The sequence below is a fragment of the Anopheles maculipalpis genome, chromosome 3RL, assembly GCF_943734695.1.
Source record: "Anopheles maculipalpis chromosome 3RL, idAnoMacuDA_375_x, whole genome shotgun sequence".
Taxonomy (NCBI): Eukaryota; Metazoa; Arthropoda; class Insecta; order Diptera; family Culicidae; genus Anopheles; species Anopheles maculipalpis.
In genome coordinates, this window is record NC_064872.1 from 58,150,064 (window position 1) to 58,176,908 (window position 26,845).

Consider the following 26,845-nt stretch of genomic DNA (forward strand, 5'->3'; position numbering starts at 1 on the left):
ATTCGTTCAAAATGTGTATTTGTATTTATATTATTTCATCATGAAGCAATAGAAACTTTTGATCAGTATTACTTAAATACTTAGAAGTTGATTTTTGTGTTCTTCCCTCAGTGCCTCGCACTGACACATAAAGAATTCTATGTCCAAACAAAAAAAAAAAAATAGGAACTCACATCGTAAGTGGATCGAATGGCGTGTTGTTGTGTATGCAGTAGCCACATTAGATGTGCCAGGCATGTTACCAAAAACCTTGACGAACGGTTGATTAGTGGATAATGCAAACGATAATCGGTTTTCTTGCGGCAAAAAAAAAAAACACTATCGTCATGAACATGGAGGGAAAAAAGCATGGTCGTGCGCTCTACAAATTATCCTTTTTTTCGTTTGAAATCTATATACGGTAACGTCAGCCGATGAGGTCATCAAAAAGGTGTTTGTGGAGGTTTGGAGGATGGAAAGATTTTCCTGAACGAAATGTGAATTAGAACCAGAGCGTATAGAGGAAGAAAACCGGCACCATGATGACGGACAGGATGACGTTACGACTTGTTGGCGACAGGGTTAAGCTTTGCCACCCATGAGCAAAGGTTGGTAACATCTTACCAAAGCTCGTTGAAACTGTTAAACGGAATTGATAGAACTCTATCGACACACCACCACCGGAAAGTTGCAGTTGTAAAGCATTTCTTGTGAAATGGTCCATATATTGTTCTTTGATAGGTTTAATAATCAGGACGAAACAGCTCAATCGATACCATCTTCTCCAAAGGGGTATACGTCCGATTGCAAACGGAGGTTTATCAGAAGATAATGCTCTGACACAAAAAGGATTGCAACATGAAACAGACAATTTAGTTGCCTAATAGCCCTCATTCAACATGATTAATATAAACGGCTTAAATGGACGATAAGCTCTACTCATGCGGTTCACTTTCTCTGATGTAGAGTTTCATCTATGTTCGTGTATCTCTCCGATCCCTCTGGTGGTTGGAAAATCTGATTCAATGTTCGTGGGCCGTTCGTTTGCGTCGCCGCTTGTCTATTTCGGTCGGAAGGTTCAGGCATCGACCAAGTTCCTTTTTCCATAATCTTTTGCGCCCACTTGCAAAACACGATGTGCCACATGTTGATTTCCTTTCTTCCATGTTGTGTTGGGTGTGTTGGGTTTTTTCTTCAACGTGTTGTCAATGCGTCATACAATTTCCAATGCAACAGGGTTCGATTGTGCTCTTGCCTTGGCTCGGAACATCCGGTACGTGTGTGTACTTGTGTGGGTTGATGGATTCAATGGCAAACGACCAGATGAGCTCTGGTAAGAGGAAGGATACTCTCACGATATCACCTAATCGTTGGAAGATTTTGTGGGCGTGACACACGGTGGGTTGAAACGATATGATTTTACTCAACATAAAATGCTTTAAATTGTAATATGGATAAATATGACTCAATTGGGATCCTACGATTTTGAAGATCAATTATTAAGCTTTGTCGCAGATTAGGGTCTTCTTCTATGTATATGCTATCTTGTACTTAAATATCTAAATTTCGCGTTTCTTGGACCTTGCCTCAGATAATTGCTCGTGATAATAAGTCAAATGCTTTTCTAAATGAGCCTTTTGTTGCCTGTATTAATGGCAAAGTTAGGCGCGAATAATCCATCCAAAGAAATTGGTAGAAATTCTCAAATATCAGCCAATAAAAACTGCGAAAATATTGAACAGACAACTTAGTACTGATGCAATCCCCATCAACAATATTATTGTGCAGACACCCATACAAACGCTAGAAGTTATCCCACTGTTTGTTGCGGTAACAGGTGTTCGTTTGTGCTTCGTTGCATCCGCTCCCAGGCTGGCCTTTTGTCATCCAATTTTTCGACTCTCACACTATGCTTTTACTGAATCGAGATCTGGCTTGGTTGGGAAAGCAGCCCATCGTCTCTAGCGCCAAACTCTTGCCCCGCGCTGACACGTTACCTGGTGAATTCCCAACGCAACGACACACTATATTTACCAGAGTTTCTACTTCCTGAGCCTATAGTATGAGGTATGGCGACCAAACTATCCACCCACTTCGTCTTTCTTCTTTTGTGCTTTTCACGACAGATGCTGCCATATATGGACCGAAAAGTACACACCCACAGCGAAGGTATGGTTCGCATCGCATAGGTGTTGGCCGGAACAATGTTCTCGCACAAAATTCGCTTCCTCGTGCAGGCAATGTACACATGCACGGACGAGTACCGTTCCAAGGATCGTTCTGCTTTAGCTCTGCTCGAAACTTTCATTCTACTCGCAGCCAAAGCGAAAGCATCGGGAAGTTTGCTTTCCGAAAATGTTTCTTTTCGTGGAACGAAACGCGCTCTAGGAAATATTTTTCTTTTTGCTCAAGTTTTCTAAAGAAAACGCGAAAACCATTCATTACCGGGTAGTTGTTATTAAAAATTAATTTGCGATGGCCTGGTCTGGGTGCGCCACACTCTGGCCGGTAAGAGAATCTGATCAGAAAATGTTGCTCCTCTGGTCCGTTAGGTAACGATGTAATAAATGAAGGTAATTAAGGCTGTGCATCCACAAGCAGATCGTTCGGCGGAGTGGGATGTACAACGAGCGCAAGGTATTAAAAATGTATCATATTTTCTACGGCCAATATCCACCGACACGCTGCAGGACACCATCAGTAAAAGAAGTTTTAGCCATTAAAATTGTTCTGTCCCACTCGCGTAAATTCGCGGTGGGTATGTGGGTGGTGGTGGATTGAAAATTTAACGATGGATAATCAATCCAATTACGAACTGTGATCCGAGATATCATCGGGAAGCTTTTTTTTTGTTGATTAAGTTATTCAAATGGTGCGACGGTTGTCAAGGGGCGTGCGAAGCAATTCGTGGCAATTTTGTTGATGAAAACCAACACACATACACACTCTCACAGCCCAATGCGATATAATTGGTGATGTGTAAAAGATTTTGCTCCTGGCGCGTTTTTCCAGACCACCAATTATGTTCTGCAGAAGACGTAAATTGTAACCAGTGGGTGGGAAATAAGCTATAACGTTACGGGTTATGGCTGGACTTATTGCTAACGATGATAATCACGAATCGATCGAACGGTGGCAATGTACGCTGATGGAGGTTTTTGTAGTGAATAAGAATATGTGGTGTATAAATTTTGTTTTCATTTAATTAATATTATTTTGCCTGACTATGACTAAATAAATAAGGAAAATGTTTTTTAACACATTTAATTCATCTTCTACTATGACCCAATGACAGTAACTTCGAGAGGGCTTGCTTTGCTATTATTATTTTCTTTGGCTTGACCTTCCATTTGTTGGGAGACGGTCCGGTTGTGAATCGATGCTTGGTCCTTCGTGAATCGGACGATTCGAAGATTCAATCCCCAGCGTGATTCGGATAAGATTCTAATTAACGATCCGATAGGAATCCGATGTAGCAACAATTTTGTAATGACTTCAATATTGTGTAGCTACTTGCCGCAGTGTGTAGCCTTGGAGTTAAAAGTACACCAAACTTCGGATCCTGTAATGTCTGTCTAGGTTAAAGGGCCTTTAGGAAAGTAATACAAGAAGACAAAGATTTGCACAGTTAAATGATGTATGTTAATGATGGAATGTAATGTGACGAACCACCAAGGCTTTGCACCATGGACCAGCAAATGGACTAGCCTATCTATTCTCCAACCAGCTTCAACCATCAAAAGTCAGGACCAGCTACAAAACAACTCTGTGATCAAAACAAATGTCGTGACGATCGAAACTGGGACTATGTACCTTTTAGCCGCGTTCGAGAGGATGATGCTCAAGATTTTTGGTCGCTTATGTGTGGCCGTTACAATGACGAGCTCTACGAGCTGTAGGATGAACTCACTATCGTACAGCGCTATCGCACTATCGCCAGGTTCCGGTGGGTTGGTCATGTCATTAGAATGACACCGGACGATACAGCCCGTGAAGTCTTTTTAGATCGTCTAAATGGACGCAGGAGGCGTGGTAGGCCCAAATTAAGATGGTGTAATGGCGTGGATGCCTCCGTCAGAAAGGCCAGGATAATAGACTGGTAAAGGACGACGCTGGACTGCGAGCGTTTTAGAGGATTTCAGCAGTAGGACATGCCCGTGAAGCGATTGTAGCGCCTGATAAGAATAGAAGAGAATATGAGGAATATCTTTTAGTGAACAATCTGTCATCATTGAATTGTCTCAAATTATTGTTGGAGAGCAGTCTGAAAATTCCTCGTAAATATCGGGTTGTTAGCGAAGTAAACGTAAATTGCTCCAAGAATTTCACTTACCTGACACCATTTAGTTGCCGTTTCTTTCAATTGTATTGTCGATCATGAATTCATAAATTGGTTAAGGTTTAAAGATACTTTAAGTAAATAAAAGAATAATATATTCCGCTACGAATAAGTTATCATTCTCTGTCACCGTTTGTTCTAGTTGTAGAGTGTGTGACCTGCTAAATCCACGCAAAGCTTAGAACAACCTTAAAATGGTCTTGAGAAACCACGAGCATGTCAATGAAATGATAGATAAGAAGGATTATCAATTTTATAGATTTAACTCCCGGCACCGGTCGAGAAGGCGAGAAGCCATTTAATTGATTTAAAACCTCACCTCGCAGCGATATACACTTACGAAGGCAAACCACAGCTTTATTGGCGCACTAATCATGTTAAGATTCTTCCCCTTGACCCAACAACAATGTTGAGCCGTGCAACACAGCACAGTAACGCCCCTGTAACGTTTGTAACGCAATGGGAAGTTTTTTTCCCCGTTTATATTCCTTTCGATTACGTGCAGCTAGACATATGTGGTAGGACAAAACAACTAAAACAAACGAAAAGAAACAAACGAATGCAGCTCGTTATCTTATCTTATCTGTTGCTTCCTTGCGGTGGCTTGCAGCTATCTAGTATGTTTGAAATCGATGTGAAATTAATTCTCTTACCGTACCGTACGTTTCTGGTGCCAATCATACGTCCGAGAGATTGGAATGAAATGGAATTGCGGATTGAAGAACGCCCAGACAGCGCATACCCCTTCCAGCATATTATTCCTCGGATCGCAAACGAATCCAATGTATGCAATGTGTTGTGCTTTGACATCTGACACCAGTGTCGCCCCCAATCGCTAGAGGGCGCCATATATTGTTTGCCTCTCGGATGAGTTTTCGGCAAATGTTTGCTTCTGGCGCAGCGACAACGATTCCGTGTTGTGTGGGTGTGGGTTCATGCTATCTAATCACGATCCCATTTTCTCGATACAGCGAAGGAAAACTTGCGAAAGGGATCGATAAAGGTATATTTACAGTGATATGGAGTATTTGTGCCGATTGGAAAAGGTAAAAGTATCGATTATTAGATAAACTAAATGATACAGATATGGGGAAGATTGGCATTATGTTTGTGCGGGTTTAGCTGTTCCCGCAGTGCTCTTAGTAGCGAACATGTGCAGTTAAAGTGCATGCCTCAAGTGAAGATTCTGTAATTTAAGGCGTAGAAAAAGGGAAACAGGAATAGTAACTGTGTGAATTGTTTCTCGTATGTAAGGTTCGGTTCAGTTGTAAATTAAAGTATACAATTTAGGAGCGAGAGTCCTGCGCTAGAGCTGAGGGGAAAAAAAGAACGACGTTTTACTAGCTCTTTGTGTCAGGTCGTTTCGGTAGGTCCCTGAAGTGATTAAATTGAAAATCTCTCCCCCCCACCCCCCACACCTTTGTGGACGATGGGAAATCGGCTTGGTGCGTTGTTCGGCATCGAGAAGACTTTCGGAACTAGTGGAACCGATGCTGGCGGTGGGTCGTCCAAGAATTACAATTTAATCGAATCAACGGACCACCGCCTTCCTTCGACCAGTGACGGCAGACCAACTGCTTCGGAACCATCTACGGTGTCTCCCGGGAGTCGACTCAATCGCGTTCGATCGTTTTTCCTTCCATCGTCCAGGGGATCGTCTGGGCGGCGTCGTGATGGAAGCGAAGAGGCAACGGGTGGCAGCGATGGCTATGCAGGAGGTCGGACGGGTAGTAGAAGAAGGTTTCGATTTTACACCATCCGGAGACGGACGGAGCATCACCCTCCTTTGGCAAGGGATTCCAGCAAGGATGGTGATGATGTGGGAAAAGCTGATGTATTGGAAGGTGGTGTGAATCAATCTTTGCTATCAGCTGGACAGAAAAACGTTCAAAGGACCAACCAATGGATACACCGTCTTCCGTTGAGTGATGAAAACTTGGCACCGAACGAGAAGCGCGAAGTTGTGGATCTGACTGATGCAGTGCCAGGGCCAGCTGGTGAATCGAAGGTATGCTTTGGGCTGTGTTGTCATTGTCTGATTGTAAAAGCGTATGTCACGAATGTTGGAGAGATATTTTATTTGTGTTGGCGTTGCTTCATTATGAGACTCACGTCAATGTATGCTATTTGGAATAGGAAAAGGATTGCAAGCACAGCAAGGATTGTGCTGCACAACATCATATCCTAATGCTGAAGTAACGTTTTGTGTTTCATGCAAACGCCTGAAGATATGCAATATTATTTTGATGTTTGATGATTATTTGATGTTTTATCAGAATGATTCAAAGGTTAAAAATTAGTAATTTAAATCCTAATGTTGCCTTCTTTCATTTTTTTAACTCCTGCATTGAATCCAATCACTATATGAATGCAGTTAAGGCATCGTTGTAGACAAATAATACACTCTAAATAGTAAAAAAGTGTCAATAACTAACCAACATTAATGTTTGTACAATTTCCGCCCATTTTTTAGAACAAATACTGTATTTTAAGCGTGTTCTAGCTTCCTGTCTTTCCGTAAAAGCTTTTGCTAAAGAGAACTAATGTTGATAAGGTTTTCCTTATCCTCGGTTGGGCCATGCGCTTGGAAAACTTTCATTTCTACGCCTTGTCTAGCGACGAACAAAAAAAAGCACTTCTAAAACTGCAAAGTTATAAGGCGGCAGCTATGCCGTTTCTTTTTCGCCTTAACCTGTCTGATCCACGCAGATGCAATTAATTAAGAAAGTCTTTTGTCATTCGGCAGCGCTACTTTTAATGTTACATTTAATGGCAACATTTTTGGACGCTTGTTATCGTTTAAACATAATTGTGCTCGACAAACCCACTTGCGGGAAGTTTTTTTTTTGGGATTTTTTTGCATAGCGATTTGAATGTTGTTTAAGGAGGAAGGATAAGAAGTAAGCAAAGAAATGTAAAAGTTTTTTTTGAAGAGAATTTTCTCGTTAATCAGATGGAGCGTATAACAATATGTGATTCTTGCTTAGTGATATGTTTTCAGAAGAAAAAAAAAAAAGATTCAAAAAGATGTCGATGAAAGGAGATGGAAAGTTTTGACTTGGTGTAAAGCAAACATGATAACGAGCTATGGTTGAGAGTAGTTTCGACTACAGCTTACTTCGTTTGTAGTTACAACATCGCTTAGAGTAAGTTCAGGCATTTCTTTTCGATCTTTTGCTTTGAGTACATTGTTACCTCATTCTTTTTGGCTCGTATATACTTTTCTTCCTTATTTTTGTATCAGAAATTGATTGTAAAATTGAACAAATCCACGCTGAATGAACAAAGATTAAGACCATTTTTATACCCGATTTTCAAACTGCAGCTTTCGATACTTCTGATAAGTATAATTTTATAAACTTTTGGTATATAGTTTATCAGCATCTTTACATTCTATAGCATTTTTGAATTTGTTCAAAAGCAACCAATTTCTTGCGTAAGAATTATAAACCTGAAATAAATTATAGTTTAAACAACTAAAGATTGAAAAGGTTAAGCCGAGATACCCTAAACTACAAAACCATTTTCGGTTGAATTTTAAAATTGGTAACACTAAGAATTGATTTTAAGCTAGGATCGTTTTGCCAAAATATTTAACTTAGTTTTATAAGCAAATCGAAGTCGTTTCGATGATATTTTTCGTTATTCTCCGTCTATATATGGTATACTAAGAAACCTGTTGCGTTGTTTCGTTTTTGTACCATTCGGCAATTTTCGGAAAAGCTTCCCTTTGTTTATCATTCGGTATCGCTCAAAGTTTTCCATCCATGGAAAATCATTGGCGCTTTCTCACAAAATGCTAAAGCTCGTAATGGCGTAAGCTTTATAGCAAACAAGCGCACAAAGTGCTTCCCAAGCGAATGGAGAATATTTCCGGTGCGAGACCGATATTGAAATGAGAGAGGATTTGTTTGTTTGTCCTGTACACAAGTTACAGTTTTCCATTTTATTCAATTTTTCATGAAAGTGGAGTCCGTGATCCCTCAATGTGGAGTCTACTTTTAGAATAAGTTTGCTAGAAATTTGAATAATTTTAGCTAGCTTTTGCAAAAAAGAGTAAGCATAAGAAATTCAACCAAAACAGGTATACAAGTTTAACTCATCCTGGAAATTTTGGCAACAGATATTTTGACATGTTTGAAAAACATAGATTTTTTAACAATTTCTTCACAAAGTTAGATGATTGCGTACAAGGCTCATCGAGGCTCATCACCTATGCTCGGTGGCATAGGTGATAGCGGCTCCGGTCTTTAAACGGCATGATCGGGGCTCAAATCTCATCCGAACCGTCCCCCCGTAGTGCGGGCTTGATCAAACAACTATCTTGACAGTTCTGATTACTAATTCTAACGCAATTTTACGTATTTCTAATATTTAAAAAGCCTCTGAAGGCGTCAAAAAATCCTTTGTTTTGGTTATTTATGGAGTTTTTACTCGCATGATTTTTTTTGGACTTTTTCTTGAAAGAAAATTCTTATTGTAGTGGCTAGTTTTGACTGTCAGTTTGCATGGAGAACTCGCACATCTGCCACAAAATGTGCGGTTTAGTTAATCATAGATCCGGACACTGTTTTTTATCATATCTTGGAAAGGTACACATCCATTTTATGTTTATTTTTTTAACCTTTTGTATTCAATTAAATATAATTTTTAATATAAAACTTTTACTAACAACAATCAAAATCACCATTGCAACACAAAGCAATAGAGCGCAGCCTTTGCTGCCCATCCCCATCTGCATGCTTAAGGGTGGTTCATGACGTCAATCACTTTTGCGTGTGCATTTACCCACGGGTGTGTGATGTAGTAATGCGACCCCGGTACTGGTGTGTTAGTATCACCGGAACACCGGTAGAATTTATCAACCCCATACTCAAGACAGAATAGTGTGGACAGTGCACTAGGACTATCTCTTTCAGATTCGCCGATTGGCAACAATCTGAAGGTCATCAACGCGGTACCGAAAGGCTATTGCACGCAGACCTTCACAACATACGCTGACAATCCGCTAGCATATGACGTCTGTTCGGATGGGAAGCTTTCGCTTTCGATTGTAGTGGTGTAATGTTTTGAAGGGCACACGCTGAAGGCTCCATTTGCTGCCCCATTCACAAACACACTGAAAGCATGGAGGCGCAACCGAAAGCTCTCATTCCTTGTGGACCGTGGGAAAACGGTGAGAACTCGCCGTTGTTGTTATGATGGTATAGAATCTAAATGCAAACGAACAGTGCGGTTGCTGGTAGGATGGTGTTTGTGTGTTGATAGTGTTTTGCTTTCTTTTGATCAACGGCGGTTGTCCGGTGCCATCCAGTGTATAATGCGCTCTCTTTCCTTTGGTAGGGAAAGCCCCCCCCAAAAGGCGAAGGATCTTTCCGCTCATCTCACTCGTGACATTTTCCTATTGTTGGGATTCTTGATCACCTCCATTTTGCTTGCTGCTTCTCTGTGTGTTGAAACGAGGATGTGTATGTGTGTGTACTGTTTTTCGTTTCAAACTGTTTTTTTCCCCCCGCTGGGAAAATATTGTTCCACGAATCCTTCGCGTTTGACGTTCGACTACCGTTTCGATGGGTTCGAGCATCCTGGCGCGGGAGTATCGCGAATCAGTCGCGTCAGTTCTCAGGAGGCGCTTCCAGTGAACGGTGTGTTGTGGTGTGTGCGCGTATTTCGGTTTGCGCGTTGGTTGAATATTTCCCATTCCGTAAGAATAGGAATTTCGAGCATTTCGGTTTTAGCGCGTTCTCCGTCCATTTGGTTGGTAAACGCTATGGACAGGGTGATATTCCAATTAATCAGTGCGTGACGGGGCAAATGGGTCTGGCTTTGTGTGTGTGTGTGTGTGTGTGTGTTTACGCGTAGAAAAGTTGTGCCTGTGTGCGAGCATTTCTTGGCGACAAGGAGGAGGTGTATGGACAAACTTGGGACATTTCTTGCATTGTTCTGGCTAATCCGTTTCTGTGACCCTTTTTCTATGGTCTTTGTTATCTAATCGTGGATTAGTGTAAGATAATGGTCTAGATCAGTACACAAGGAAGTTTGGAAGAATCGGAAGGACACGTCTTGTGTGTATGTGTGTTTATCGCAAAGCAAAGTGTGTTTCCACCAAAATAGAGAACTTTAATCATAGGAGTCGTAGAAGTTTAAGTAATTTTATTTGAAATCATGGTTCAAGAGTAATCTCTTTAAAACAAAGATATAAAAACCGGTCATCAGCATTGATAACACGTAGATATGTGAAAAGAATACATAATGCTTTCTTTATTGTATCTTTGATGAAGTCTGTTTCGTTGGTAAAAGTTATCCTTAATTTAATTTCGTTTTCGTAACCGGCAAACTACTTTTGCCGCGTTGCGACATGTCCAAGCACCAGTTAACAGCTTTGCTTTCTGGCTTTCTGGCGTCAATTAGGCTACGGACTAGTTATTCACAACATTGCCCAACTTGCAATCGATTGCCAGAGTTTATGGACCGCAACCGGCAGGACGGTTGTCGAAACCCGCCTGTCCTAACTGGCCCACAGCTGTTCAATCCACGCCGAGTTTTCCCACGGTCTGTACACAGCAGCAATGCGTATCGACCGCTTTACCGAACCGCATCATCAAATCTTCTCCAATTTCTTCCAAGAAGAAAGGATTAAAGTGGAGTAGGTCGTCGGGATGGATCTGATTTCCATTTTTGGATTGAATTGATTTACTAACAACCTCGACGATTATGACGCATTTACGCTTTGTTTTCCCTTCTTTCCCGTCCAATTGAGACTGTACGGCTGGAGCGGTATACCTGTACCCAGGACGAACGAAACACCCTGTTGCCTTCCGTTTATCGACGTCATGATATCGGCATAAAAGCGTTGGCTCTGTCCGTTGTGCTAGCCTTTTCGATTTCGTCACTGAATCGACGAAGCTAAATTATCCTGACGTTATGGTGCTTTATGGTAATTAATCACTCGTTTTATGAACCACTGCCTCACGCACCCTGTCGGCGATTGATGTGCGACACTTTCCAAGACTCTTTGCTTAGTATGTCACCTTTTGCTTTAACTAAGCTTGGTTCAGACCAGATGTGATCACCGTTAGTCGGTTGATTGGAATAGGAGGATTGGCGGTGACAAAAAAAAGAAAAAAAAAAACATAACTTTCGGCTAGCGGCGTTTGGTCGGCGTTTCCTGTTTTCTTGTAGGTGACACAATTAATTTATATGATGACGTACTTTTGACGCACGGTGGGAGACATTCATTTTGAGGATGATTTTGTTTATTGTGATGGCGGATAAACGGTAGCCGTATAGCCACATGGAGCGCAAACATGAAGCGTAAACCCAGGTTTTGTGTTTTAGCGAACAAAATGTACAGAAAATAGCGGATAAAATTAATTTTAAAATACAGTAAAATGTTATTATTCATAAAACTATCATAACACAGGTAAATATCCATAGTTATCTTCTTCTTTCGTCGTAGGAACGATTTGTTTACAAATGTTTGCGCTTGAAAGTTTGTTTATAAATGTTTGCGCTCAATGTTTATGCCTACCAAACCCAAAAATGGTTTTGACACAACGCTTGGGTTTTCGGTCTACGTTTGCGATCCATTTAGCGAGCTTAGCTTAGCTTATGCATTTTAATTGCGAGTTTTTGGGTGATTTGAAAGGCATTTCTTTTAAGCATACATAAATTCGTAAAAAATAGCTTTTTTCTTTTTCTTCTTGGCTTAACGGCCTACTAGGTCATTGAACGAATTTCCAGATCGAACAAGTAGTTAGATAATCAGTGCTCACGGCAGGGGAACGTTCCGGATGGGATTCGAAATCCGGTCCTGTCCAGACGGACCGCTCAGTTAACTTTAAAGATACTTAAAGTTGTATCGCCTTCATTAGCTGTTTTCGTTGAGGTATTTCTTTTTCTACATCTTCAGGGAATGACGATCACTTAGGCAGTGCTCTGTCAGTTCGATAGGGTGTTAGGTGACCTGTATGTTGCCATTTTTTAATTCCTGGTATCAAACGTTGTTTCTGTATTGATTAACTTCAGTGACACATTTTTCCAACAAATAGGACAATAGCTACCACAAAGTTGTTTGCAGCTAAGTGATCGAAGCCTATAACAATTGATGCTTCTTTTAAGATTTCACAGCTAAGACACAGGATCAGATCTGCCACGTAAAAATAAAATGGTTTGCTCGATGTTATGTTTGTCTTGTTTGTTCCTGTCGGACTGAGGGTCTCCATAAAGCTTTTAGTATCTTTTGTTTTGTTTGATGACTGACGATGTTAGCTGATCATTCATGTGCGAAATATCCCTTCATAATCTTGCTCAAGAAGAAAGTGTACATATAGGATTTTTTTTAAATTATTCCATCTTGAAGTATTCACTGATGTAAAGCATTTTAAATCGTCAACAACAATACGCTGCCATAACAGAATTATTACATACCCCAGTACAGTTTACAGAGGCCGGAATGGAAAATGTCTTTTAAAAATGAAACTAAAAGATTTGCTTTCTTTTGCAATTTCGAGAAAATCGATCAATATCTTTCCAAACCACGTTTGCACAATATTCTGTTTGGCCAGTCATCCTGTCATCCTGTTGAGGGACTACCAGTGATCGTTCCCGTAGAGGACTCTTTTGGTAGCTGTAGAATTCTCCCGCTTACTCCAATACTTCGCATACATATGATGTGCATCTACGCAACGATAAAATGTTGTAATAGAACTTATTTAACACCCTGTACAACTTCAAATTGGTTGATTTTTTTTGGGAAACACTTCAGTTCATTCCAAACTTAAGTAATGCATTGAAAGGAAAAACCACCACCATTGGACATCTTCCATTTCTTTAATCGGATGACAAAAATAAAGATCACCTTTCAGTCCGTTTAAAAATATGTTGTAAGTAGTGCTGAGATGGAACAAATTACGTTCTGCCCAAGAGATCTGTTGTATACACAAATTCGCAGAATTGTTTCACATTCTTCGAATTTTCGTTTTCAGTGAATCTGAGCTGATGCGAAGAGCACTGTATTTGGAGCCATCCTTACCGTCGCCAGCGAAAGTTCACATTACCCTTGGAGAGTTAAAGTAGGGCGAAAGTAAAAAGTCTTGGTGAAATTCTTGCTAAACTCAGGTGGGCACGAACGTCGTAGTTCTGTAACTTCGGAGCAAAAGCGTATCGCCACCAGCCAGGATTGACATCCCTGTCAGAAGTGTTACAGCTCCCAACGGTGGAGGAAAGATGCGTGATTTATTGACTTTCCCGATGGGCAACTCTTCTCTTTTTCTGTGTAGTGTGTGTTCTGTCTTTGGATCGGTATCGGTATAGCATTCGGTTTTCAATGCTCTTTGATTGGCCTATTTTTGGCCAACCGTATTTGTTTGTGGCAAACATGCGGGCAAGCTTTTATTTGCATTTTGTGTTTTTGTGTACTATTTTTTCCTCTCGCTCTGTGTTTTGCGCTCCTTCTATTGTATGCGTGCACTTCAAAAACAGCGCTTGTCAGAAACATGACCATGGTGTTTTACTGACCTGCTCTTCATATCTATTTAATATTCTAACAAAAAATCCTCATTCAAGAAGTCGTACATTGGGCGGAAAACGCAAACAGCATTTCATGCAAAAAAGGATTCATGTTTTTGATGTTCCAAGCGTGTATCGACACGCTGTTGGTGAGATCCTGGTGCAAACAGAACTATTCTGCCAGAACGGTGTCCTGAGTGATGCTCCAAAAATAAGATTCGTTTTCATTTTTTGAAGTGCGTTTCGGTTGGAATTTTTGCTGTTGCCTTGCCTGGAATGCTGTTGCTTACCTAATAATCCATTTCTCTGGAATCATTTTCCTTCTATTTGGAAAGCAAACCATTCTGTGAGCAGGAGTGTCATCGTTAGCGCCATTTTGTACAAATGCTTAGTGTTTCCGCAATAATAATGTTAATAAATTTCATTGCTAAAGGATTTTCATTATTCTCGGCACACTTCTGAGAACCATATTCAATTCTCTACCTGTGAAGTGAGTATTCCATTCATTGTACTCAGCTCATGTGCATGGCAGATGTCACCAAAGTTGAGCCCGTAAATGTATCCACGATTGTGTGTGCTTGTGTAAGCTTTTCAGATGAACCTTGTGGGAAAATAGCTGTCGTTCACACGTGTCCCTTTTATCATGAAATATGTGAAATGTTGTGTGTTTATATTGGGTGGGCCGCCGTACAGAGGGAAAGCACCTTTGATATTTGATAAACCGTCATTCGGAAAATGGGAAATAAAAAATTTAAATGGGAAATGAAAACATCGAACTGAACTGATTACCTGTTTTTTCTCGCATTGGTTTTTTTTGTTTCTGGTAAGCGTTTTATGCATTTTTGAAATGCCATGTAAAATTGCGATCGCAATTCGATGGAGGCGCCTGGTGTGGTGTACAATAAGCGGATATAACCCCTCGTGTTAGCACTGTAAAATGATCGCTTATTTGCAAAATCTATACATACACATTTATCAATGTTGAGCGTAACATTTCGTAGGTTGACAGTGAACATAAGCGCCCAATTATTCGGTAAGCGAGCTCCACGCTGCTGCGAAAGTTCTCACATTTAAATACATTATAATTAACCTTTTCGAAATGATGCTATCGTGATTCGTTTACGTTTCGACCGAACGATTCGCACCGGAAATGGGGGATGGATATTGATATTGTTGCTTGTTTCGCATTAATTTCCGGTTGGCGTCGACTTTGGCTGCTACGTGGAGCAGGACAATGTCGAGCCGGGTAAATAATTCAACCACCGTTTCCGTTCGATGGCAATTTTGTTTTCCTTCTGTTTTAAAGCCAGCTTTTCTCCATTCAAATAAATGCGCTGGGAACGACCTTCAGCAGCACCGGATGTTAGGAAGGTATTTACGCAAAAGATCATTATGACACACAACATGAAACGCAGGGTATGGAAGTGTTATGGGAGGCTATTCATATCTCGGGGTTCTGTTTTATTGTGTATTTTGTATACCTGCTGAGTGTCCTAGAATTGCATTAAATTCTGATTCGATGAAGAGGTACTTTAGTATTTTGATGAATAATTTCTAACAAAATAAGTTTTACAGAGTTATAGGATCAATGATTGTTTGCAATTGTTTTTGACAAAGGATCGTTAAACGGGTAATGAAAATTGGTGTAAAATATATGGTTAGCTTTCATTAGATTTTCTCTTTCATTACTAACAAATGAGAATTTATGAGGCGAGCCGGCGCACGGACCCAACACTGCCCCCAAAAACAAAAACCAAAACCTCAATTTCTATGCTAATGTAACGACCGGTTTGGTTTACATAGTGATCCACATTTTCCTCCCACCGTGCTGGAGGCAACTATAACCCGTTGATCGTTTGTTTCCGATTGCTTCCGTCCCATTGGGTTGCACTAGGTTTAGGCGAACGTTAAACCACCGTGGCGTTACAGCAAAGCACAGTTCGTTCTCGGTGGCTCAATGTATTTACATAACATTTTCAACGCGCGTGTCTGTCCTGTCTGTCTTTCTTTTTCATCTTACACGGACGCGAAGGGTGGGTCTGCTGGATTTTTTAGGACACGCCGACACGCGCACACCATACGACGGACAAGCAATGAAAAACCACCGAAACGTATATACCCAGCGGAAAGTGTTGCGTTTGGACGATGAAAAGTGGAACGGCGCCACTGGGTGAACTTTGCTGTCGTTTAGTTGATCTTCCTTCCATGGTGGTTTCGTGGGTGTTGTGGGGTGGGGAGGATTTGGCTTTTGGCATCCTCCAAGCGAGATTTATATCGATTCCAAACATTTGGAAATAAATGGTTCCCAAAACGTTTGTATCTTCGAACAAAGGCTCCCGAGTGATAGGAGTGAAGCTGTTTGGAATTCGGAGTTTTTAAGGACATTCGAAAAGTAGGTCGTAGACATGAACTTGAAAGGAAATGGAGGTTAACTTCTTTAGAATTTGATTTACAGCCTCTTCTTTCACTTGGACAGCGCGCTGAAAGGAATTTTCCAGAGCGTAGAGCTTGATTGTAATCAGAGTTTCGTTGAAGGATTCATCAATCAATATTGCTTTAAAAGAACTATATACTAGAAACTTTGAATCACTCTTTGTGAGGATTGGAAAAGGAGTGTCAGACGATAATAGTCCGTTTCCTGTTGGGGTTCATTTTGTTTTTTTGTTTTTGTTTTTATAGATAAAAACGTGTTGAATTGGAATGTTTTAATATTAAATTTCTTCTACGCTTAGCGAGAAGATTATCGGTTATTCCAGCTAAACAGCGTCTTAAATGGCTTTATACTTTAAATGGCTTTATTTATACTACGTAGCAGTAGTTAGTATAATTTCAGTTACGGTATAATTGTTTCCGTTTCTCGATGTCGTCTACATTGTGAGCTGTGCGCGTTGCATACATTTAGGCGTGATTTAGCTGTTAAACTTTATTTTATTATGTTTCTTGTTAACTTTGTAATATTGATTTTTTAAGAATGTATAAAAATGAAATACATTGTCAAGAAATCAAGAATGCGGCAAAAGAATTGTTGCTCCCACATTTCCATTTCGTCGTACCCATTTTTATATCATAAGCGGTAGTTATGTAAATTGGGTTAGAATTTTTTCTCGAATTCGTTTTCCCTTCGGTGGTGTTCCAGCATTTCAAACACACACAGCATGGCTAAATTTCATTAAAAACTTGCCTGCGAGTAAGCTCCGTTGTAAACATTGTTGCAAACTTTTCCATTTTTCCATTCGTTCACGGTCTGATTGTAGCGCGTATGGACTTTTGCACCGAACCGTGCATCAATGTTAACGAGAGAAAATGTATCAAATTTATTACGAGTCAAACTTTCACGGTTTCACGTGCGTTTCGATAATAAGGGTTTGCAACCGGACGGCCCGGTTTTGCTTACAATTACTTGCACTAACCAAACCGCCACTTACATGCGGTTCGCAGAAGCGGAAGAACAGCATTATAAATGCTTTTGCCGGCTGTGTGGTAGTTAAGCTTTGTTTGGGAACTGTTTGTAAAAGCTGTGCTTCTGTTAAGGGATACCTATCCTCACGGTCTCTCTCTCTGTCACATTCTTTTGTATTATACTTGAACTCTCTCTCTCTCTTTCAAGCATTGTGCATGCGGATGCATTGAGTGCATGGAAAAAAGGCTTATCACAGTGTACTTGCTTGCAGAGAAGTACATTTCCGGTTCCTGCATCATCCCGTTGCAACGTTACAGGGACCGGCGGCCAATCAGCCATCTGGTACCGAAGGAAGCTGACGTCCTTTCGACCTCAATCTTGTCATTTTTTCCTTTTCTGTACCGGGTTGATAAAAGTGCATAATCGTGTCAGTTGTGTGTTTTTATCGTTGGTGGTTGATTCGCACTCGTCCTTTGTTAGGTAGAGCTCTTCTAGCACCGACGTATGGTCGGGCCGGTCGTACGGTCTTGCCAAGCTTTCGATGGCGGTATCTTCGTTTGAACGTTGGGTTGAAAGGGTTGTTCAACATTATTTTAAACATTTGAAAATATGAACATGGTTTTAAATATTTTTTGTTCCACAAATTGTTAAATTTTTAGTGCTCACTGTTAGATTCCTAAATTCTAATGTTCCAGTTTTAGACTGCTTTAAAATGCTTTCAAGGAAAACCCCTGTTACCCCTTTTCACCACATTCAAACGTGCTGCATTTTGCCACCGACAGGATAAAATACATCACGAATGGGGGAAAAAAAGCAAATGCAACGTTTGTGGAATAGAAGCAGCGCGTGTGTTTATGCAACAGAATGTGTTGAATGTGTGGAAGCATTTGGGCTTTGAGTCCTTGAGAGAACGGTATAGCAACGCAACGCGGGAACGGCCAACTAAAGCGTATGGATAGTGTAAGCGTGCGAAGGAAGCTTCATTTTAATCGGATCAAAACGAGAACGATCGATTTTTGCTTATTTGTGTGCTACCTCTGCTCTGAGGGCCTCTGCAGTGAGGGCTGTTAGCAAAATTCTGCGTTCGTTGTGGATTATTTCTAAACCAGTTGCAACATGTAACAGTCTACAGCACAACGATCGTAATGTGTTACAAAACGTTAAAATTCATTTTGTTTGTCGCGCACGAAACAAAAGCATCTGAAGCTTCGCTAAACAATGGGATAAATCGTTATTTGCAAAGGCGCTTAATTTACCCATTTATCTTCCATTAACGGGAATGAATGAAAGCTGTCCTTGCCTTTCGCCTGTTCCATTCAACAATTAATGCTTGATAAATAAGACGTGCTGTTGAATGACAGCGACAGCGTTGAAAGGTGGGAATTGGAAGTGCGGAACATTTTAGCACAGCTTGAATTAATCCCGTGAGATTTGGTTCCGTTCAGTTTGATGGATTTTTGATTGTCGGTTGGTTGCATTGTTGTGGGCCATTTCCATTAAAATGGTCGAAATATTTCCATAGCTCTTCAAGCAGCCGAAAGTCTTGCGGACTGGTGGTGGGGTTTTTATTTCTCGGAAGAATAACACCGACTGGGCATCAGCGTTTGATTGATGGATTGTGTGGATAAATTGGTTTGAATGGATGGAGAATTTTGCAATGCAAACTTTAAGCATGATTGTGTTTGGAGAGAGTTGAAATGTTAAAGGAAAAATATTCTGATTCGAAGTATTCTTTTGATTAATTTAGATATTAAAATATTGTTTTGATTAATTGTTATATCTAACATTACAAATCTTAATGCAGAATATGTGTAATATACAAAACCATCTAGTAAAGTAGAAAAAATGCAACAATGAAGGAAATCATTAGATTAATTAACGAAAAACAATGGTTCTTGCATCGAACACGAAAATATAAAACAAACAAATAAGACAAACTGGCTGAGACGACAATGAAATGACTTTAAAAAACAAAATTCTTCATAAATCACATTTTGAAACCTCGACATTTTTATAATTTGTAGAATAACTCTATAGCCCTGACGAACTCTATAACTCCATAGTAGACGAAGAACAATATTTAAGACTCGAAAATTCAAAAGCAAAAGTGTAGCAAAAGAGATCATTCAAAATGTTCTTTGATTGTTTCTGATACAATGCCTGATTTGCCTACTTTACACTCATCTTTCATTTATAAGCATCCTTTTAATTAACCTGCATCAAAATACATTGTAAGTAACGAACACACACTCTGGCTCTCGTTCGTCTATTACGGCACTGGCTGCAAGAGTACCCAAGGAACACTGTTGCTAATGAACTGAATACTTTTCTCTGCGCGCCCGCTACCCTTGGGGCGTACCAGCTTGGCCCAGATGGTTTGCAAGCGTCGGGTTGATGGAGGATCCCACTTGAAAACTTCCCTACCATCTTCTGGTCGGAATGAAACTTTCAATTTTTCCACCGAAGAGGAAAACGCTGAAGCTTTTGTGCTTCTTTGCATACCTTCCAGGGGCATTTCTTTTCCAGTCCGCCCACCAGGATGGATGTTGGACTGACCTCCACGAAAAGCAGAAAAACAAATGCACCATAGTTCACGCTGGCGCGTTCCTCAGGCAATCGACAACCTGTAACATCTGGAAACGGTGTCGTGCCAGCTGGAACCTTTCCATCGCCAAGCCATAACTGGCTAAGTTGGGGTGGAGGTAATTTAAATTTCTTTAATCAAATAAAACCTCACGAACAAATCATCGTACCCGTCGTAATCGCAAATAATTTAGCTCTCGCTCTGTGTTAAGGGTGGGATCCTGCCGCCTGGTGGTGGGGGTCGGCGCACACATTCAAGCGGTCGCGTGAGTAAATCGAGAATAATTTGCAACGATTGCGAAAAAAAAAAACACGCACACATAAATCGAGTGTCCTGCTTTTGAAGGCACGAGCTCTGGTGGCAAACGAAGGTGGTAAACCGGCTGTGAAATTGAAATATTTTCTCTGTTGGGGAGGGACATGTTTTTTTCTGTTGCTCCGTGGTGTGTCCTGTTCCATATTCATCATTCGCTTTCGTATCGCGTTACGGTTGAGATAAGGAAAGGAAAAAGTAAAAACAAATTATTAATCAGCAACAGCGCCTGGTGTGGTGGCGGTTGGGGTGGCTGACCCAGCGAGTGGGAAAGTTGATAAATGAAGGGAAATTAATTTTCAGCAAACCAAAACCGAAAAGGACCGTGCCTTAATGAAGATTATTTTGGTTTTGTTTTGCCTTTGGCGATCAGAGAGAAGAACGTGTGAGAATAATAATTCGAATATTGGGGAAAATAAATGGTGATATGAGTAATCGATGCAATGACGCGCATTTTTTGTTTTGCTTTTTCTTTAGCTAGTGTGCATCGCGTTTCGCTATGTTTCGAACGATTGGTACAGTGATAGGAGAACCGGCATAATTGAATGCTAAGCGGAAATAAATCCGGAAAGACCACTCCTGTGTAAAAGTTCGATACGATCCCTTGCACCGAAGAGAGAACGGAACGTACGAACCCGAGTAAAGTGTGTCCGTCCGCACGCAGGCAAAACAAAAAACTTCCATGTCCTTGCGTTTGCTGAAAGTGTTCGGTACTCGTTTTGCATGCTAATTCTTCCCGTTACGAGGATACAAAGAAAGGACAGCATATTTTACCAATAAAAGGAACAAAAAAATCATCACAATTTATACTCGCGCGACTCGGCAAGTGGAAAAGAGCGAAATCATGTTGACCTTGCCATTGGTGAGTAATAATGGAATATGCTTCGATGGCAAGCATCTTTCGACCTAGAGTAGTGGCGGCACAAGGCAGTTGATGTTGCCAATTTGTTTCTCCACGGAAATTATGTATCATTTTTATGCGTTACAGCGAAAAATCATTGATTTGCCTTAGATTGAAAGATGGTATTTATTTGCATAACATTAAATATTCATAAATATGATTGCGATTTTTTGCTCATTTTTTTATTATAGTTTATTGATTTTCTTCTTCATCGAATCGATCTGGTTTCATATCATTTTTCGGTGGACTTTTTTAAACCACACATTTTTTAAACAGTACTGTGTAACCGTTTCGACATCAATCATCATTTTTGGCCCTGTATTTTGCTAACGTAAATATTTCTCTTTCTTTCTTGTCCCTTTTTAGGTAAGTCCTTTTTGGGTTGGAAGCAAATATTGGCCTAGAATTATGCAAGCTGCATACACATCTACATACGCAGGGATATTGCGTGAAGGATGAACAAGAAAGTAATGATACGCGTTCGCGGTAGGTACACCGATGTTGAGTTTTATGGTTTCAGACGATTTCTTTTCTTCAATCGAAAGGTACATCCTGCTCAAAAAGTTGTATGAAGAGCTACCATGTGAAGTGGTGACTTTTGAAGAAAAGAAAAACTCGGTTTCTTGATGGTGGATTCATTTTGTTTTTTTTTTTTATATATCATTAGATGACCATTTGACCACCATTATAAATGGTGATCAAGAACCAGTATGACATCTCTTATGTTGTAATTTATTTTTCTAAACGTTCTACGCATTGGATAGCATTGTGGGGTCATATTTTGATCATTTCTAATTCATTTTGCACGTGTTCAATTAGAAATAACTTTGATGCACTCAGATAGCCTAACTTTAGGCGCCTCATCTTTAACTTCCAAGAGCTGACACAGATCGGGAAACTGTCCATAAAGAATTGCGTGCATTTGTGATTGTAACATTTTTTTTTACTATCATACCTCATTGCGAATCTTACTTACTCATCACATTTCTTCACGCCAGGTTCACGGGAACCGGAAAAACGCAATAAAGCCATACTTTACTCGGGGCGGATTTGAATGGTTCCAGGCGATGCCGAACCGCGTCGAACTAGACATTTCATTTCCGAAACAGCACATTTCCGCTCGTCATCATTATCACCATCCATCAGCATTACGGACGATGATCATGGTTATTATTTCGGCCGGATGTCGATACCGAACCATCATATCCTTCGACTAGTGTTGATACGCAAGGATAAAATGACATGCAGCGGGAGTGTCGGTACCAGATGTAGGGCTCATAAGGATTCAACTTCCAGTTGTTTGGCGCCTAAGATCTCATCATCGTCCATTCGCTTTCGTTCCCGGCGGGCAATATGTTTAGACGGGGTTTTCATGTTCGTGTTATCTTTTTGTATGGTTTTGATGCGATTTGCTGCTTTGCCTAGGGCTATATCAGCTAAAGGATTGTTTATCTCATCAATTGTTATGCAATTTTCCTTGCCAATGGCTGTATCTTAATTCTTTGCAGTGCTGTTTGGGATTGGATAAAAGAGATTGAGCAAGAAAGTTCATATTGTTTCACAACCTGGACTGTTGTCATCTGGTGGGATGATTTGATCGTATTTCTTGTGGAACTTTGCCAAATTAATAACATAAAAGTGAGACCCAGAATTGCATTGATATAATGAAAGTGTAGGGCACTAAAGTAAGCAAACGAGACGTACGGTCGTTTCAACACATTTGTTTACAATTAAAGTTAATGCCATTAGTACGATACGCAGGAAGGCTGGCGTTTAAGCATCATTTAAGAAAGCTCATAAATTTGATACGGTTCGTAAGAATTATAAGCCTCCCGGACTCGGTGGTGTTTAATGTGATGTACATGTTGGGTGGTAGTGGTTGTATTTTAACGATTATTGTGCCGGCCTGGTCTTGGACCCTGGACTGATGGACTAATTTTGCAAGGGTCAATTAATAACGCTCGGTGCGTTTAAAATAGGTCATCACTCGTACGGCTGGGCACAGTTGTTTATTTTGATTACATCATCGATCTGATGAGTGCCTGGTTGATCGAAGCGGTATTTGTTTGCATCACTTTTTCATGTCTTTGAATGTTTTAGAAAAATGAAGACAAAAAAGTTTGAAAAGAGCGATATTTTGAAAACAAGAAATAAATTAAATGTTCACTAAATCAGTTATATACATTTTAGCATTAAAAATAATCACACATAAATTCTAACTAACGGCCACAGCACTGTGGTATGTGGTTGAACATCACTTTATGTCTTCGAATATGCTGAGAGAGTGACTTTGTTTCATTACTTATCATCCTGACCCTTATCCCCAACCCGTAACCGTAACCGCACAGCTCTTCTTGAGGAGAATCGGAAATCGTAAACAACGACGGTAGACACAATTCACCAATACATCGAAGTGCGTCCGATGAGACCTGACACACTTGCGAGTCGGTCGTATGGAGGGGGGATGCCGTTCGTTCAAGATGCCTGTACTTCTTGGCTTGCACCGTCGTCGACCCTTCCCTGAACACTTGAATGCCGTACTATAAATGTAACGACCGGAACACACTTACACACACACACACTTACACCTATCCACCCAAAAGTATAGGGAAACTTGAGGATTTACGGGACGCGGGACTATAGACGGCAGTAACGATAGCGTTACTGGCGTTACAAACCATTCCCCGTTTGGGGATATGGCAGTCTTCGTAGTCGGTGTGTTGGTGTCTGCGTAAATGTGTCTCTTGGTCGCGCGCCAAACGACGTGCACGTAAAGCCGAACACTCTCTCTGTTTAGTCGTCGGTTGGCGCGTACCTTGAACGGATCTTTACGGAACACAGCGGCCTGTTGAACTGTTTTCGTCTCGTCGTGCGCTTGAGGTTATGATCTTTGCACTTACAGATGGTTGGTGCGTTTTAACTACGTTTAACTACGACGGTCCGGGTTGGGTTCCGTTGCCTTTCCTGTGTGTGTGTGTTTTTCTATTGTGGTCTGCAAGAAGTGTAGCTAGGGAGATCCATTTGCATATCTTGTGCAGCCCGGGAAGTTACAGCAATTGGTCGTAAATTCAATTAACGAGGTGCATTAAGTAATGTTTCTTGGTGCACTTGTTGTTCTAGTGAGGCGCGTGATTGTGCTTCCTGCTCGTGTATATGCTCCAATGGTGGAAAATTGAAAAATCGTTCAACTCTTAAAGCAAGTCAACCCGTAGAAATTTATTTGGGGTCTGCTGGCGCTCTTTTGTCCGACTGTTGGAAAATAAAATTGCACCAAATATCTTCTTACGCGCGTGTGTGTGTGTGTGAGTGTCGCCAAGCGCAGGGATTAAGGAAATTGTTCAGGCAGTGTCTTCACTGTCGGAGCGAATTATTGGAACAGATCTGACATACGCGCTTATACGAAGGTGTCGAGAGTGATTTGTGCACAACAAGTGGCAAATTAAGATTAAGTCCGTCTGACCACGGACAGTGACATACATTTAGAGTGCGTGTGTGCTAGCATCGCGTTGAACGTGGGTGTATTATTTTCAGCTCCAGGTTCGGTTTGAAATCTCGCGTTAAATCCCACCCGTAGTTAACCAAACCATCGTTCTCTTTCGGATGTGTCGTGTTAATAGAAACCGCTTGGATGGTCCATTTTGGTTCACTGTTATTATCCGTCGGTAGCCGGACGGCAGGAGTGTTTATTTATCTTTCTCTTACGGTTAACGTTCGAGAGTGAGTGATCTACAAATTGGATGCTTCTAGCCGGTCTTTTGAGACCTTTGAAGATTTTTTTAAAAGTGTTTTTGTTTTGTATATAAGTACACAGAGATACAGAGTTCTCGACTTAGGAGTGAAGAATCCTATCCGGGAGTAAGCATTCGAAAACCGAACATGTTCGATGAGTGCCAACGTGCTACCAGCAAACTGACCAACAAGATCGCACTTTTTTCTTAGTTTTGCTGGTAGGATTCTAAAAATATGCTTTCTTTTCCGAGCGCATTTCGCACGCTTGAGAGCATGAGTGTAAAGCGTTTGGAAAAAAGGCGTGTGTGTGACGGTGGCAGAATCGGATGTTCCCAGTTGTGTTCGGACCGTCGGATTAGGTGTGCGAGCTTAAGTCAGTTGTGTAATTGTGACGATTATTTTTTGTGTTTGTAGTTGCAAAAAGTGAAATTCAATTTATAAGCATCAAAATTGTTTATATTATGTTGTGTGGTGTGTTGTTACCTTTATAAAGTTCCGTTGTATAGAAAGTGACTCGATTCGTCACCGGGCAGTGAAAGTGAGGAAAAAAAAGGAAAGAAAACAGTGTAAATCGAATTTGGAGAGCGGGTTTACGCAAGACGCCGCACCCGAAATACGTTCCCGAGTTCCGGATCTTATCGTCACCGGGTGTAATACAGCGCCTAACTTCACCCGAACCGGAAACTTGAAATCTTCCAGCCATCACACCGGAATGAGTGAGGTATATGGGCACCCATCATTGGCGCTTTCTTGGATTGATTAGATTAAGTAACCGTTCCGAGTGTGTAGCGAGACACGGCTGACACAGTTCCGATCGTTCCATGCCGCCACCTAAGCAGTCGTATAATTTGATAAACCACGATAACGATGGAGGCGCCCAGTTGTGTTGGTGGAGGAGCACGTGGTCACACAAGGTCGCAATAATGTGTAGCGGGTTAGGGGTTTGGCTTAAACGATGTTGCTGACAAAGTTAGGTGTTATTCGTTTGCTAAATTTTCTTCTCATTTCAATCCACTGAATCATGTGACAAATTCCAACTGCAGTTCGATTTCGCAGAGAAGAGCGATACGATCAAATCAAACGATTGGCCTGCGGCCAAGAAATTATTTAAATCCTTCGAAAATACGTGCCACAGCTGTCGCGGGGGACAACTTATTTATCGTTTATGTGTGTTTGTGGTAGGAAGAAAAGGATGAGAGAGAGAGAGAGAGAGAGAGAGAAATCGAGTGATGAAATTTGACTATTAACTAACAAATGCGAACAGCTGGTTTACCGGCGTTTCGATTGGAATGTGGAGCTGCGTTTTCTTAAAAGAAATTCAAATTAATACTAAAATTTGGATCTTGATTTGGAAATGTTGTTATTGTTTAATACAATGATCATCAAACTAAACCAACGATAAGCATTTTTCGTCTCTTTTTACTGTTCTATAGCTACAACCCAAGCCTTTTACATAACATTGTGCGCGTTCTACGTGGAAAACGAAAAAATCGAACGTTTATCCACCGAAAAGAACCGAAATTCAATGGTAAAATTTGTTTCGGCTGGCCTTTGTTGCAGTAAGTTTGTCAGTGAATCTTTTTTGCGCTCGGTTCTCGGTGGATACACCGGTGGAGTAGTATTTTTAGGTGCAAACCAACATTTATCCTTCGTTATGTGTGTGTGTGTGTATGCTTTCTCGTTGTCCTGTTTGTCGGTTCGATCGAACTGACATGGACAACCGGCGGGACAAGCGTTTCACTCGCGCCGTAATTATTCCCCAGTGGTTCGCGACACTGAAGCTGTCAGCTGTTTAAAGAGTGGTGATGATGACCATTCGCGCTGTACCTTTCGGAGAAACAATATTTAGATACTAGCCGTATTTACCTTTTGCGCCCCATTGCGCTGTGTGCTGGGTTGGTGGTTGAATGGGAGTGAAAAAGTAAAGAAACAATTTTCTGTTACATGATATTTCAATTAGGTGGGGCTATTGGGTTGCTTTTTAGCGGGTTGTAACGGATGTCCAGTGAAGACATTCGGAGGGAAATGTTAATTAGTGATTAACTGCTGTCACAGGCTGCTTGTAGTCGGGGACAAATTATTTCTGTTCTT

General features: G+C 40.9%; 2 protein-coding genes across 5 annotated transcripts in view; both read left to right on the plus strand.

Moving 5' to 3' along the window:
* LOC126562266 (uncharacterized) overlaps positions 1–26,845 on the plus strand; it is a 472,552-nt gene that overhangs the window by 412,132 nt on the left and 33,575 nt on the right. Inside the window, exon 3 of one of the 2 annotated variants that reach the window (XM_050218724.1) lies at positions 25,890–25,899. The exons of the other annotated variant lie outside the window; for it this stretch is intronic. The gene's annotated coding sequence lies outside the window, so the exon portion shown is untranslated. Of the gene's footprint in view, positions 1–25,889; positions 25,900–26,845 lie in introns of those variants that run through there. 2 annotated transcript variants of the gene reach the window in all.
* LOC126562481 (cAMP-dependent protein kinase type I regulatory subunit) overlaps positions 1–26,845 on the plus strand; it is a 55,640-nt gene that overhangs the window by 7,404 nt on the left and 21,391 nt on the right. Inside the window, exon 1 of one of the 3 annotated variants that reach the window (XM_050218999.1) lies at positions 20,964–20,986. The exons of 1 other annotated variant lie outside the window; for it this stretch is intronic. In XM_050218999.1, coding sequence (XP_050074956.1) covers positions 20,969–20,986 — 18 coding nt within the window. In that variant the 5' untranslated portion in view covers positions 20,964–20,968. Of the gene's footprint in view, positions 1–20,963; positions 20,987–25,455; positions 25,476–26,845 lie in introns of those variants that run through there. One more of the 3 variants, XM_050219000.1, reaches the window with a different exon arrangement.